Source organism: Syngnathus typhle, linkage group LG18, assembly GCF_033458585.1.
Source record: "Syngnathus typhle isolate RoL2023-S1 ecotype Sweden linkage group LG18, RoL_Styp_1.0, whole genome shotgun sequence".
NCBI classification, from domain to species: Eukaryota; Metazoa; Chordata; class Actinopteri; order Syngnathiformes; family Syngnathidae; genus Syngnathus; species Syngnathus typhle.
Window position 1 is genome coordinate 3,833,007 of NC_083755.1, and position 13,271 is coordinate 3,846,277.

Below are 13,271 nucleotides of genomic sequence, written 5' to 3' on the forward strand. Positions count from 1 at the left end.
TTCAATATATGGTTGCAACAAGGCTCATGATAAATATATTGATGCAAAAAAACAGATTTAGATATATTTGTTAGAATTTAAAAGAATGCGGTTTTATTGTAAGGTTAATATACATTCAATCACATTTTTCCAAATGTAACGCTTATATAACCATTCACAAATGTTTTTCACTTTTGTTCTTTTTTTTCACAAATCTCTGCACAACTGGATTTACTCATTTAAATACGTGACGGTTTATTTATTCTTGGATACGTTTGACCTTATCACGCATGCGCATACACCATGCTGCCGTCTGTATCACATGACCTGCGCCGAGACCCCGGAAGAACTCCTAAGAATCAAACAAACCAATCACGACGCAGGCGGGCGACGCAAAAATTTTGTTCTAGCCAATCAACATCAACGTACTAGCAACTGCTGTCGGACCGCTTATGCACTGAAGCGCTTAGCTATCCTCTTTTAATTCGACGCACATTTATGTGTTTGTTAGCTCAATATTTTAGGAAAACGTACTCAAGTCGAGAATAAAATATTTTATTACCTGACACCCGCCCGCCACTACCAAAGGTAAGTGCAAAGTATTTGCCATCACTGTTGCTAGCATTAGCATTAGAGCGATCGGTTTGCCCGGGGCTAAGGCTAACTCCTGAATGTTCTCCATTTTAAAGATAAATATCGTTCTGTTCCACATACAAACACGTTCTTGTGATTCTGTCAGATGAATGAAATAATCAGGATTACCTAACAAAATAAGCAAGTCGTTTCTGCATTATGCCGCGAAAACAGTTATTTATGCTCATCACGAGCACACAAATTAAAAAAAAAAAAAAGTACTGCTCCTTCTGACTGAAAAAAAAGTCTGAATCCTGCCATCCCCCCCTTTTATTTTTTCTTCACTGGCCCTAATCCGCTTCCTTAAATAATACATTTCACATTCAGATCTAAAATCAATCACATGTTGAAGAGTGTTACCTAAATTTCTTTTCTGCAGAGCATGGTCGCAAGTGAGTACAAATTGAACCAGGGGCCAGAAGATGGCATCACCGCCGTCAAGTTCAGCACCAGCACCGCACACTTGCTGCTGGTGTCCTCCTGGGACTCCACAGTGCGCCTCTACGACGTGGTAGCCAACACTATGCGTATGAAGTATCAACACACAGTTCCGGTCCTGGATTGTGCTTTTTATGTATGTAGCAGTTTTAATGCCACCTAGATATTTGCTTATATTTGTTCTCATTTGTTGTGATAAGAACACATTGTCACTTTTCTCTCTCAGGACCCGACACATGCTTGGAGTGGAGATCTAGATGCAAATTTGAAAATGCATGACTTGAATACAGACCAGGGTATGTGCTGGGCAGATTCTGAAAAGTTTAAGCTGCATTTCATCAGTTGAACCATACTTTTTATGTCCCCGAATGAAAATTGAAATAGGTGTGTGTAAACTTTTTATTTACTCTGCAGATTACACATGTTGTGGTTTACTAATTTGGTTACAGACACCGTAGTGGGAAAGCACGACGCCGCTATCCGTTGTGTGGAACACTGCCCGGAGGTGAATGTCATGGTGACGGGAAGCTGGGACAGGTCAGTCCGACTCTGGGATCCGAGGGCGCCCTGCAACGCCGGCACCTTCACGCAACCGGAGAGGGTAACGACATGATTGGATTGTTCAAGTGTACCTAATGAAGTGCCTGACTGTGTCTGAGTATCGACTCTCTTTTCATCTAAAGGTGTACACCATGTCTGTGGCGGGCGACCGACTGATCGTCGGCACCGCGGGCAGACGCGTGCTGGTGTGGGACTTGAGAAACATGGGCTACGTGCAGCAGAGGCGAGAGTCCAGTCTCAAGTTTCAGACCCGCTGCATCCGAGCCTTCCCCAACAAGCAGGTGGAGCCCGGAAAAAAAAGAAAACTTTTATTCAAGAACATCTCAGTTTGTCTGGTGGCTAACTTTTCTTCTCTGCCGCAGGGTTACGTGTTGAGCTCCATCGAGGGCCGCGTGGCTGTAGAGTACCTGGACCCGAGCGTGGAGGTCCAGAAGAAGAAGTACGCCTTCAAGTGTCACCGGCTGAAGGAGCAAGTTGAGCAAGTCTACCCCGTCAACGCCATCTCCTTTCACAGCGTGCACAACACATTTGCAACTGGTATGGCATCAGGACTTGTTGCTTATTTTAAAAGTTGACAGTCCTCTTTAATAAGGGAGACACTTGTCTTTCGACTAACCCTAATCTATAAATTTCCTTCCTTCCTTCCTTCCTTCCTTCCTTCCTTCCTTCCTTCCTTCCTTCCTTCCTTCCTTCCTTCCTTCCTTCCTTCCTTCCTTCCTTCCTTCCTTCCTTCCTTCCTTCCTTCCTTCCTTCCTTCCTTCCTTCCTTCCTTCCTTCCTTCCTTCCTTCCTTCCTTCCTTCCTTCCTTCCTTCCTTCCTTCCTTCCTTCCTTCCTTCCTTCCTTCCTTCCTTCCTTCCTTCCTTCCTTCCAGGTGGCTCTGATGGCTTTGTCAACATCTGGGATCCGTTCAACAAGAAGCGCTTGTGCCAGTTCCACCGCTACCCGACGAGCATCGCGTCGCTGTCCTTCAACAGCGACGGCAGCCTGATCGCCATCGCCTCTTCTTACATGTACGAGATGGGCGACGTCAGCCACCCGGAAGACGCCGTCTACATCCGCCAGGTCACAGATGCCGAGACCAAGCCCAAGTGAGTCCGGAGGGCCACTCCCTTGTTCTATGTCCACGACAGACTGTCGCAAATTGCTCTACTTTTTCAGCCAAAACACACAAACGCCCAAGTTGAACTTTGTTCAGTGGCCTCAGCGTTTAAAGATTTTACCTACTGGCATCCAGTCTAAGACGCGCCCCCCCACCCCCCCCCCCACCCCCCGTTTCTTCTTTCTTTTGCGCAATTGTTTGGCTTTCTTCTACTGTGGTCATGTTATATCTTGCTCAAGTAATTTCACTTCTGTAGTAAAACATTTTGAATACATTTTCCGTGGCGCATTTTGAAGTTTGTGGTATGTGTAGCGTTTCACCCAGACTGTGGCCTGACACTGATAAGACATCAGCAGATCTCCTTTTATTGGCAAGGAAGTCATCGCGACAGTCTGTGTCCGGTAGGCTGGGTGCAACTTGGCCCAAAAAAAAAAAATAATAACCATGATGATGTTCCATTCTAGATCATTTGAGATACAGAACAAAACGGGCAAGGGTGACCATTTTCTTCCTCCTTCAGTTTGGATTTTGAAATTCACATAATAGAATTTGTCAGGCCCCTTCAGCCAAAGACGATGGAGATATACAGTCAATGATTCTATTTAAGTGCTAATGGCTCAATGGACCTCCGCTGCATCCTGGAAATGATTAGCTAGCTGGCTTTTCGCTTGTCATTTCCATGATGCTGGATGTCTGATTGGATCAGAGCCTAATATGAAACGGCATTTACGCCACTGCCCTTTGTTCGACAGACAAAATTGTTTGTCTTGTTACCCTAGGAGGAACTGTTCCTTTTCAATAAGGCAAAATGAATGCGCCTCGCTATCTTATTTACCATACGCCTGTTGACCAATTGCTGTTCTATTAATAAAAGTTCTTGACTATAAAACTAAGATATGATTTATTAGTTAATTTAGAATTTGTATCCCTGTAAAAGCTTATTTAATACAACTTTTATTGGCTCTCTTGCTTTTGCCGGTTGAGTTCATTAAAATGAAAGGCATGGTGATTAAAATGCATTTATTCAGACTCTACAAATGTACAAATATAAACACTTGCATGCACCCACCACATGGAAAACTATGAAAAGAAAGCAAGTGCTGTTTGGGGTATAGAAAATGCTCGCTCTGAGGTAAGTCAACAAAATAATTTAATGCTACTTTTAAGATGTTGTATAATCATCTTAAGGCAAAGAGTGTACAAAAGACTAATTCCTGTTATTTTCACAGATACTAACAATCAGCGTCGTCGTATCCCTGAGGAACGGCACGAGTACAATATCGTGAGTGGTGACAGCTCATGATTTTTTTTTTTTTTTTAAATTAGTGGAAAGATGGTTCGTGACACACGTGTTGTGGTTTAAATTTTTTATAAATTTCACGTATTGCTAAATGGGTTAGCATATGTATGCATACAGTATCTTATGCAGCGGTAGTGAATAATCATCACTTAGATTTGTATAGCATTTTTCAAGGATGGAACAAAAATAGCTTATTTGTAGTAAATAAATCGGACTAATTAAAAGACACTCAAGGACTATAAAAATTCGCATTCTGACTCAAATGCTGAGCGTGATGCTGTGGATGGCGCTGGCTGGGAACTTGGTGTCGACCTTGTCGCCGCTGACCTGGAAGACCACCAAGGTATCGCAGGGTACGTTGGCGGTGGCGCACAGCGTCTTCCCCAACCATCCGTTGGAGCCGCGCTTGTACATTTTGACAGCCACCTGCAGGAAGAGGCGGTTAATGAACAATCGACACCATTTTTGTTGACTTTTTAATGGTCCTGGATATACTTGGAAGTCAGATTTTTTTTTTCTTTAAAGCTCCAAAGTGATTCTAAATTTGAGGTAATCTCATTCGTACTGCTTTTTTTGTAGGGTGTAATTCGCTTCGATGCCATCTGAGCTTCGGACGTTGGCTGGCCTAACTAGATTTGGACGTGTGGGTAATTGAAATATATCCATTTCAAACAAAATGCCCGCCCGCATCGTCTTGTTTGGCCGCATTTACCGGAGATAACGGAATATCACAGTGCCTTTCCGCAGCTCCATTTTCTTTCACTTAAGCATTAGGCAATTTTTCAATTATTATTATTACTTTTTTTCCTTCTATTTCTCCGCCTCTGTTCTTTCATCCACCGGTGTCTCTCATAATGTCCAGGCCTTTTAGTTAATGGCGGCGAGAGTCGGAGCCCGCCACGCCGGCCCTTGTCCATTTGGCCGGTCATTGTGGGAGCCCAATAGGCCTTTTATGAGCGCCACATCAAAAGGCAGATAAAGCATTAGAGGTGAGAAAAATACCCGCCGCTAGATATGCTCCCTCTTCCCTTTGTCCGCTATTGAAAGTGATCATTTTAATAGTCGGGAAAGCTCGGAGAAACCCCCCCCCCCCCCCCCCCATGGTCTGCACCTGCACGCCTCTCGTCGCTGCTAATTACTCGCCACAAAGGCCGCCACCATTTCACATGTGCACCTTTTCCCACCATTTACTTACTCATTAGCGAGCATTCAATAATAAGACTCGAGTGACGGAGACAATCGTGTCGTGCATCGCGTCGCATTAGCGGCGTCGCGCGCACCAAGAGGTCGGCCAGTGTGTGTTAATTTGCTAGGCCGGGAAAGAAAAGAAATGTATTATTAACGACAGCTGGTGGCAGACAGGAACGCTCAGTCGTACAAAGACTTTGTGGCGGATTGTTGCCATGTGCAAAAAAAAAAAAAAAATAGCAATTAGTGGCAGCAAAGTCGAGTCCTCTTCCAAAAGGTGACGGCGTGACCCCTGTCTGGCCCAAGTCCACCTCTCACTCTGGGCCGGACTGGCACCGTCATCTATCTTGGCCTTGCCAGGAGACATCTTCTTGTTTATCGTCTGCTACTGCACATAAATCTTGCCCGGGTAACTGTCAACTTTGCCCTCGCATCTGCTTTTGTCAACTTAAATACCAAAGTTGACATTTTTTTGCCGAGTCCATTCAAACATTCTTATTCCACTACTTGGAACTAGTCCGATTAATCGGACTTAATTGATTCACGGATTGAAAAGTCCCGATGGCTTTGGCATTAGTCATGAACTCCAATTGTGCTCCGAGGAGAACGAGGGACTGTTTAGCGTGCTTCGGGGCAGGCAACATTAGGGGCGACTGAAATTTACTGACCCCAGGAGTCAAACTTGCATGACCTCCGTTTGAAGTGGCAGCCACTGAAAGGAAAAATTAGCTCGAGGTGTAAAGCCTCCGATTATTAATCACCTGGCCCGTTAAAGACATAAATCAACTTTTACTTGGTGACACGGGCGTCAGCTGTCAGCGGGTGCGCTCGCCCCGAGCCATGACCGCAACTTGAGGGCCGGCCAAGTTCGGAATGGTGTCATAGCGTCTGCTTCCCGGATGACAGGAAGCGCATTAGACTCAATGACTGCGATGACCGCTGACATCCAGAATTTTATTTCTATACGTCTGTAAAGGAGGGAGAGGAGGGGTGGGGCTGGGTGGGGGTTCCAAATTTCTTTTTTTCTCCTCAATGGCTCTGGTTGTCTGGCTGCGTGTGGAGGCCTCAATCTATGACTGATTTAATTTGCTCTCTGCCAACATCTCTAACAGCATTAACCCGCAGAACAACCCCCCAATCTGACTCCATTAACTCCCAAATCGGGTTTGGGGACTGTATTGATGCCGCTCGTTATTTGGGGTGATTATGACAACGGCAGACAATGGGCCAAAGTGTCCGTTAAGTCGTTTAGCGCTAGTTTCAGCTAACTGTAACAGATGGCGGGCACACGGCGCTGTCTGGACCCGCGGCAATTATCCTTTACATAAAAAGAACAATACTCGGGTCAAAGGAAACGACTTGAGGCATATAAAACTAACTCCAATTTCAAAACGTCCAAATGACAGATGATCGTTTGCTGTAACAAAGCTGGAGGCGTCTCGTTGAGAACAGACAAAATTCAGTTTGCATTCAGCAGTCATCCACTCGAGCCATCTTGATTCTCTTCAATTAGCCACAACGGCTTCTGCAAAGCGTAATTAAGTGTCCGCCTTTTGATCGTATCTAGCGGCTGGCTGAGGCAAAAAAATGAATTGGTTCTTTTACGCCAATAATTGTCATTTAGCAAATGTTTTGATTCCCTCAATGATTTCAAACTGGGAGTCTTGACATAACTCACTTCGCTCCATAGTCAAATAAATTATTTCCCAATGAATATTAATGTTATTTTTTAACCCGAGTGAAGCCGTAATGTGTCAAACATGAACTCTCGCCGCCTCGCTTGTACATAAATTAACAAAAGTGAGCCACAAGGGCCCTCTGGCATCGGCGAGCAAAGCGCGGATCGGGACGGGAGCGGCGTTGAGTCATCGCCGCTCGCACCGACGCCGTCTCTCGGCGGGACACTCGAGCGGCTTCATCCCGCGTCTTTGCGGCGTGTAATTGCGCAACTCGTCGTCCTTCCGTGGCTTCCTACACGCGCTGGCAAATTATTTCCAATTATTATTTCCAATTCCCTGTTGAGAGCGAGGCTGCAATTACACAAAGCTGAGCATCTGGCTCACTTTTGGCTACAATTTCCATTTATTTACTTTTGTTAAGCTAATAGAGGCTAATTTCTGGGCGCAGAGATCCAACCCTTCAGTTGCAGCAAATTAAAGAGTTGCATTGCTTCTAGTTTATCGGTACAAATTTTAGCAAGGCAGAGATTGTGCTTGTATATATATATATATTTTTTTAAATCTAATTATTTTAGTCATTCGAATTATCGTTGCAGCCCTTCCATCTATTTTGTAGCCCACTGACAATTGTTAAGAAATGAAATACGTTTTTTAGATAAAAAAAAAAATTGCTCAAACGGTGACAATATTAGCACCAATTCTAATTTTGTAACCCTGACTTTGTTCTTCATGAAAACCACAGCTAAACAGCAATTAAACGTCTGTAAAATGGGAGGATTTGGAAAAAAAAGCAAACGATCTGACAGAGGACAAACAACATACTGTAAGTAACCTGCAATTGACTCATTCCAAACACACGCACACACTCACACACACGGACAGTAATTACCGCTCAATCCATACAAATTGAATGAAGCCAGAGTCGTGGTCTAAGAATATAGACCATAATTAATAAATTACAGCCTCTCTACTAAATCATTCTCCACTTTGGGGGAGTTGGAGATGGGGTGGCAGACATCCCTTTCTCCTCCAGAGTAATTGACTGGGCCCCGTGAAAAAAACACCTCGAGCCGACGCTCACGCGCAGTGACGGCTGAGTGAGCTGGCGAGGGGTCTCGTATCGCACATCTCGTGGCCTGCGTGTTTACAAGTCACAAATCAAAAGGAGGCATTATTTCTAGGCTCTCTAAAATATGCCTGGGGGAGGTATCCGGTTTCTTTTGACTCCTAAACTGCTCCATGAAAAAAAAAAAACTAGTTGAACATTGTACTATGTGCCTTGGCCACCAGGAGGCGGTATATTAAGACTTAAGAATGTACAAGGACATTTTACGTTCTATATTTGTGACCTATGACCTTCGCAATTTGTCCACTAAGTATAAGGCTAGCGGATCAAGCCTGCTTCCATTGCCACATACTTGACCGGGAGTCGAACATTTTAGTGTCAATGCGTGCCCCGTGGGTGAGCAACAAAGTGAGCAAAGGTATCAACTACATGAGAAGCTGAAGGGGGAGGAGAGGGCGAAGTAAGCCCTGAGTTTAGTGTCAACAAGACTGACCTTTGTCTGTTTGACCTTTTACAAGTTAACCTCCAAGCTTGGATTTAAACTGCAGATATATAAAGTTGAAAACTCTCAACTCCCAAAGCAATGCAGGTTTAAAGTGCTACTGCCCCCTGCAGGTCTTAAGGCGCATTATGCCTGTTTTGTGTGTTGAATGCAAAAACCAAAGAAAGACTTTCAATGACAATTTTTTCTTCCTCCACATTTTAGAAGCAATTCCAACCTGAGGAGTGCGTCCCAGCAGAGCCCACATTGTCTTGAGCGTGGAGAACTCCAACGTGTCGGTCTCGCTGCGGTCCAGCGCGATGTAGCCACACCCCTTGAAGTCGCCTCGGAGCTGTTCGCCGTTGCAAAGCCGCATCAAGTCCCACGTCCCCGAGCGCCTCAGGACCTCCTGCGTCAACGCCATCTGCCCGTACGACAGATGACCTGCCAATATACAAGGTGGGCGCCGTCACCTTCAATTTGCTTTTGTAACTGCTCTGTGGACCAAATGAAAGGAACGTGTATGCCACACGTGGCCCCCGAGCCACACTTTGGCCACGCCTGATTCAAAACATGTCCTCCTCTCACCAGAAAGCCAGGAAGGAGTCAGCGCATCCAACATCCAGGCCACGTAGTCCTCCTTGAAGGATCTGAGGAAGCGGTCCACTTGGTCGTGGGAAACCAGCTCCCGCCGCTCTCGGAGCCCCTCGGCCAGCTCGCACTCGAGCGAAGGGAAGACCACCCTGGGGAAGAAGAGGCTCTGGTGCACGGGCACGCTGCTCTGCCTCAAATGGCCATATAAGTGAGTCGTCTTGACCTGGGGGGAAAACCAGTAACAAGAATTATCTCCGCCAAGGCAGTTTTTCAAACTATTCTGCTTTGGAAGAGAACAATTTGGTGGCTTCATTGGAATTCCGTTTTGCTAAGGCTGTTTCTGCATTCACAGTGCAATAATCCGATTTTGGAAATGCCTATTCCCCTTTTGTGTCTTACACAATTGGCACCTACGATTAGAGCCACTTTGTGTAAACTAATCAAGTTAAAAGGGCTCGTTTAAACCATTTTCGATAATGTCGAGCGTGCGCCTGTGTGACTAAAGCGAAGCTCTCCAGAGATGAAGCGGGTCACACGAGGAGCCAGCTGTGTTTTTAGGCACCTGCCCGCTCCCCCCCCCCACAATACATGAACATAATTGCGGCCTTTCCATTGAAGAGCAGCCACTCTGCAAGTTTCAGAAGCCACCGACAAGTGTTGGAAATTTACATGTAAATTGCCGGTGTGATGCTCTTGACCCCCGGCTCCGGTCTGGATGAAAACCATTTGCCGGACAATTGGTTGGACCCGCGGACACAAGTGTGCACGTTTGACATGAGCTATTTGAAAAGTTCACCCCCCCCCCCTCCCTTTTTTTCCTTTGTTACCGTGATGGCCTTGAGGGGGTCCTCGAACTGTTCGATGCAGGTGTTGCTAAAGTCGTGATCCTTTTCTTTGACTTGAACGTGCCACTTTTGGTCGTGAGCGGACACCAGACCTCGCCAGGGTTTTACGTCGACGCAGAAGATCCCTTGGCCTTGGAAATTGGGAGTTGGGAAAAAAAAACATGAATGTAGTGTCATGTGGAACTCTAAATTTAATAACATTTCCCTTACTTGTGACAATCACGATGTCAATGTCATCTTTGACAACTTGAAAGTTGTCGGGGATCCGCAGATTGCAGTAGATGTTCTCTTTCCTCAGCCCGGTGAGTTTCCTGCAGTATAGATGCACACAACAGTTGGCTTTTTAAACATACATTATACATAAAGCCACCGATGACCTCCATTTAATGTCTTTTTACAGATTTTAGCCAGGTTGGGAGGCTGACAAAAAATATCACGTGGGTCCAGTTTAATTCTCACATTTGTGTGCTTCAACTTGTTACCTGACATGTTGAAGGAAGTCAGTTTGCGTTTGCGGCACTTGGTGACCTCTTGAACTCTGCGGAGTCTTGCAGCCGCTGATGTGTAACTGGGTCAACAGGCTGCCAAGCTGAAGCATCTTACAACCGTGTTTCCCTGAGGCGGTGCAGATATTTTTCATTAAGAAAATCTTCAATTGTCAGCCTTTTGTTGAATGCTGAGAATAGTAAAACACAATGAGCACTGACACAAAAGCTGCTATCAGCCATAGCTCTCAGCCAGACATCCCCACAGACTTGATGACAACACCAAGGAGCCCCGCCTCTTAAAGGCTTGTGTGCAGTTCTTACCACAGCCCCACATACTTTGCTTGGAATTTGTTTTGTTATTACCACGTGTTTATAGCGTGTTTAAAAAGTCAGTTTTAATACGTTTTGGTGTATTTATTGATGATGTCAGTGGTTGGTTGCGCTGTAAAAACACAAAGCCCGTCATGCTGTTATTCTGGACAAAATGCCAATATAAAAGATAGTTATAAAAAACAGTTATAAAAGATGAGCAAGCAAGATAGCAAAATTAAACAGTCGCTTGATGTTACCCCCCCCCCCCCCCCCCCTCTCTGTCATACGACAGTTTCGTAATTACTGTGATAAACAAAGCCACTACATACCGTCGATGATCTTGCGCAATCGTATAAAAACAAAGCAAATCTTCTGACATTCCCCTAAAAAAACAAAGTCTTTGTTTGTTTACACCTCGCGTCGCGATCTCAAAGCAGTATATTATCCTGAAAAGTCTGTTTCACAATCCTCCCCTCCCTCCCTCCCTCCTTCCTTTCTTCCTTGGCTTTCCTTCCTTCTAGGACGTAAACAAGCGACCATGTGCGCAGTACGCGGCGTCATATTTCGGAGCCAGCGTCCTGACGTCATAGCGCAACGTCATTACGTCGTTGACGTACTTCAAACAATAGTTTTTCACTTGAACACGTATGTGGTCCATTTTACAAAGTCATAAAGTAAATCGTTGTATAACAAAATAAAAGAAAAGCCGTTTCTGCTATATTATTCCTCACGTTTGTATAGAATATAGTACAGATACAACTTTTAAAGCTGTACCTAGCTTGTGTCAAATAATATAAACACAAATTTCCAGGTATAGGCTCACTTAAAATGTAATATATATTTGGGGAGAAGTATGAAGATCAAGATTGAATTCGTTCCGCCTGAACCATAAAGATCAGCGAACATTCTCACATCCTGCGTGAGGCCCTGCCGAGAGGATATTACAAAAGCGACGGTAGCATATTTAATTCGCCGGTGCTGGAGAATATCTCCATGTGCTTACAAACAATATCCGCGTGGTCCCGAATACAAGCGTGAAAGAGCTTAATATGAGAGCAGATAGCCAAATCAGCCGCTGTGCACGAGGCTGAATGGAAGTCAATAAACAAGAGGGCACTCTGCTCCTCCTGACCCTCACTTCTGGCGTGGAGATCGGCGACGATAAGTCGATGCAGGCGCAACCTCAATAAAAGACAAACAATGGAGGGAGATAAATAGATATTAAATTAAAGCAAAAGCGATAGCTGGCAGAGGTTCAGGACAAAAGCAATGTTATGCTTTCATGGTGTACACAATCGACATTCTGCAATTGGAAGTTGCAGTCGCCTCAATGTATGTTGTTGAACTGAATACAATTTCGGCAATAATCGTGGTAAGGATTTCTGTAATCTGACACTCTTTGTAAAAACCACCATTTCCATTTTTAAACCACCACCCATTTAAACCAAGTGTCTCATTTGGCAAAGTGGGCTAATAGCGCTATTCATTTGCACTCGTCTCCTTAAATTATTAACACGAGTGACCCCCCCCCCCCCCCACCGCCACCACCAGCGAGCAGTGAGAAGTATAAAGAACTTAACTGGCCCAATCAAATGTGAGTGACTGGCTGCTGTCTAATCATGGAGGTGTAATAGGAGGGCAGCAGCTGGGCCCACCTCAAAAACAACCAAGAAATTTGCCCTCTTTAATTCTGTCATGAAAACCATGGTGGACCTGACAACAGAAAAATGAGCCAACGGCAAATGACTCGGGTCGTCTTGTCTTTTTTTTTCTCTCGCCCATTAATTTGATTAATATATAAACGATGAACGTGGACGACAATCAGATGTGCTAGCGCTCGCTTTGGATTTTTGGCCTCTTATCTGCACATTCACTGGGTAATTTCCTGTGTGTGCTAATTAAATGGATTGCAATGGTGTAGCTGAAGTTTTAGGATAAATTGAGACCCCAACTCCCCCACCCTTCCCCTGCAGGCAGGACGAGTCCAAAATAGGAGTACAGTAGATAGAGCACGTGTCAATTTGTCTCTCGTGTCAGTGGACAGTTCTTCATATAGATCTTTCCCGCAAATATTTACACTACTATCAAGACAATGAATTTGATGGCGACTTGCTTTCTTCTGTATAGAACCGGTCAATTCAAATCCCCCAAAATGGCGGCGGGAAATTTCCAAGAGTTTGATGGTGTACCATGTACGACATTGCTTTGTGGTTACAGAAAACATAGAAATCACAAAGTGTTTTTTTGCTTTGGTTGCTTTGATGCTTTGCAAAATATCATACAGGCTCAAATGGATGGACCGGAGCATAAAGTTGATAAGGGGAAGGGCGACTTATTCAGTGATGCAACTGATCAGAGACGCAGACGGTAAGTTGTTGTAGCTGAGAGGATGATATGATCCAATTACACATTTAAAGAAGTAAGGAGACACAATTGTCTTTGTATTTGTTTTGTTTGTATTTGAAACACTGACAACATCTTCACAGTTGTGAGTGCTGTTTGTTTTCTTGTTTAGAACTATATTGTAGAGTCTGTTTGTTTAAACCTGTCAAACGTATCATAGAATGTTTTTCAAAAGAATAATGGGGGGGGGGGGGACACATTTAT

The 13,271-nt window shown here is 44.6% G+C and overlaps 2 protein-coding genes across 3 annotated transcripts; one reads left to right on the forward strand and one right to left on the reverse strand.

The window, feature by feature from the left end:
• Positions 1–375: 375 nt before the first annotated feature.
• On the forward strand, positions 376–3,604 carry bub3 (BUB3 mitotic checkpoint protein). The gene is made up of 7 exons (XM_061264560.1): positions 376–567; positions 992–1,186; positions 1,277–1,346; positions 1,500–1,651; positions 1,734–1,892; positions 1,974–2,148; positions 2,484–3,604. The coding sequence occupies exons 2-7, from the start codon at positions 995–997 to the stop codon at positions 2,702–2,704; spliced, it is 969 nt and encodes a 322-aa protein (XP_061120544.1). The 5' UTR covers positions 376–567; positions 992–994; the 3' UTR covers positions 2,705–3,604.
• Positions 3,605–3,714: 110 nt separating this feature from the next.
• si:zfos-911d5.4 (uncharacterized) lies at positions 3,715–11,156 on the reverse strand. Of its 2 annotated transcripts, none has more exons than XM_061264559.1 (7): positions 10,994–11,156; positions 10,347–10,479; positions 10,075–10,175; positions 9,847–9,995; positions 9,014–9,242; positions 8,664–8,869; positions 3,715–4,437 (listed from the first exon to the last, which is right to left on the reverse strand). In XM_061264559.1, exons 2-7 carry the CDS (start codon positions 10,460–10,462, stop codon positions 4,270–4,272), a joined length of 969 nt encoding a protein of 322 aa, XP_061120543.1. In that variant the 5' UTR covers positions 10,463–10,479; positions 10,994–11,156; the 3' UTR covers positions 3,715–4,269. The 2 variants fall into 2 exon arrangements, with proteins under 2 accessions (XP_061120543.1, XP_061120542.1); XM_061264558.1 differs by having other exon boundaries at positions 10,347–10,540.
• Positions 11,157–13,271: the final 2,115 nt, after the last annotated feature.

Excerpts from the sequence above, each read along its gene's own strand:
- bub3 (XM_061264560.1), top strand. The coding sequence starts at position 995 with ATGGTCGCAAGTGAGTACAAATTGAACCAGGGGCCAGAAGATGGCATC. Across the intron at positions 1,187-1,276 it reads TCCTGGATTGTGCTTTTTAT|GACCCGACACATGCTTGGAG; the intron begins GTATGTAGCAGT and ends TTTCTCTCTCAG. Across the intron at positions 1,893-1,973 it reads GAGCCTTCCCCAACAAGCAG|GGTTACGTGTTGAGCTCCAT; the intron begins GTGGAGCCCGGA and ends TCTCTGCCGCAG.
- si:zfos-911d5.4 (XM_061264558.1), bottom strand. The coding sequence starts at position 10,504 with ATGAAAAATATCTGCACCGCCTCAGGGAAACACGGTTGTAAGATGCTT. Across the intron at positions 9,243-9,846 it reads ACCCCCTCAAGGCCATCACG|GTCAAGACGACTCACTTATA; the intron begins GTAACAAAGGAA and ends TTTTCCCCCCAG. Across the intron at positions 8,870-9,013 it reads GACTCCTTCCTGGCTTTCTG|GTCATCTGTCGTACGGGCAG; the intron begins GTGAGAGGAGGA and ends GTATATTGGCAG.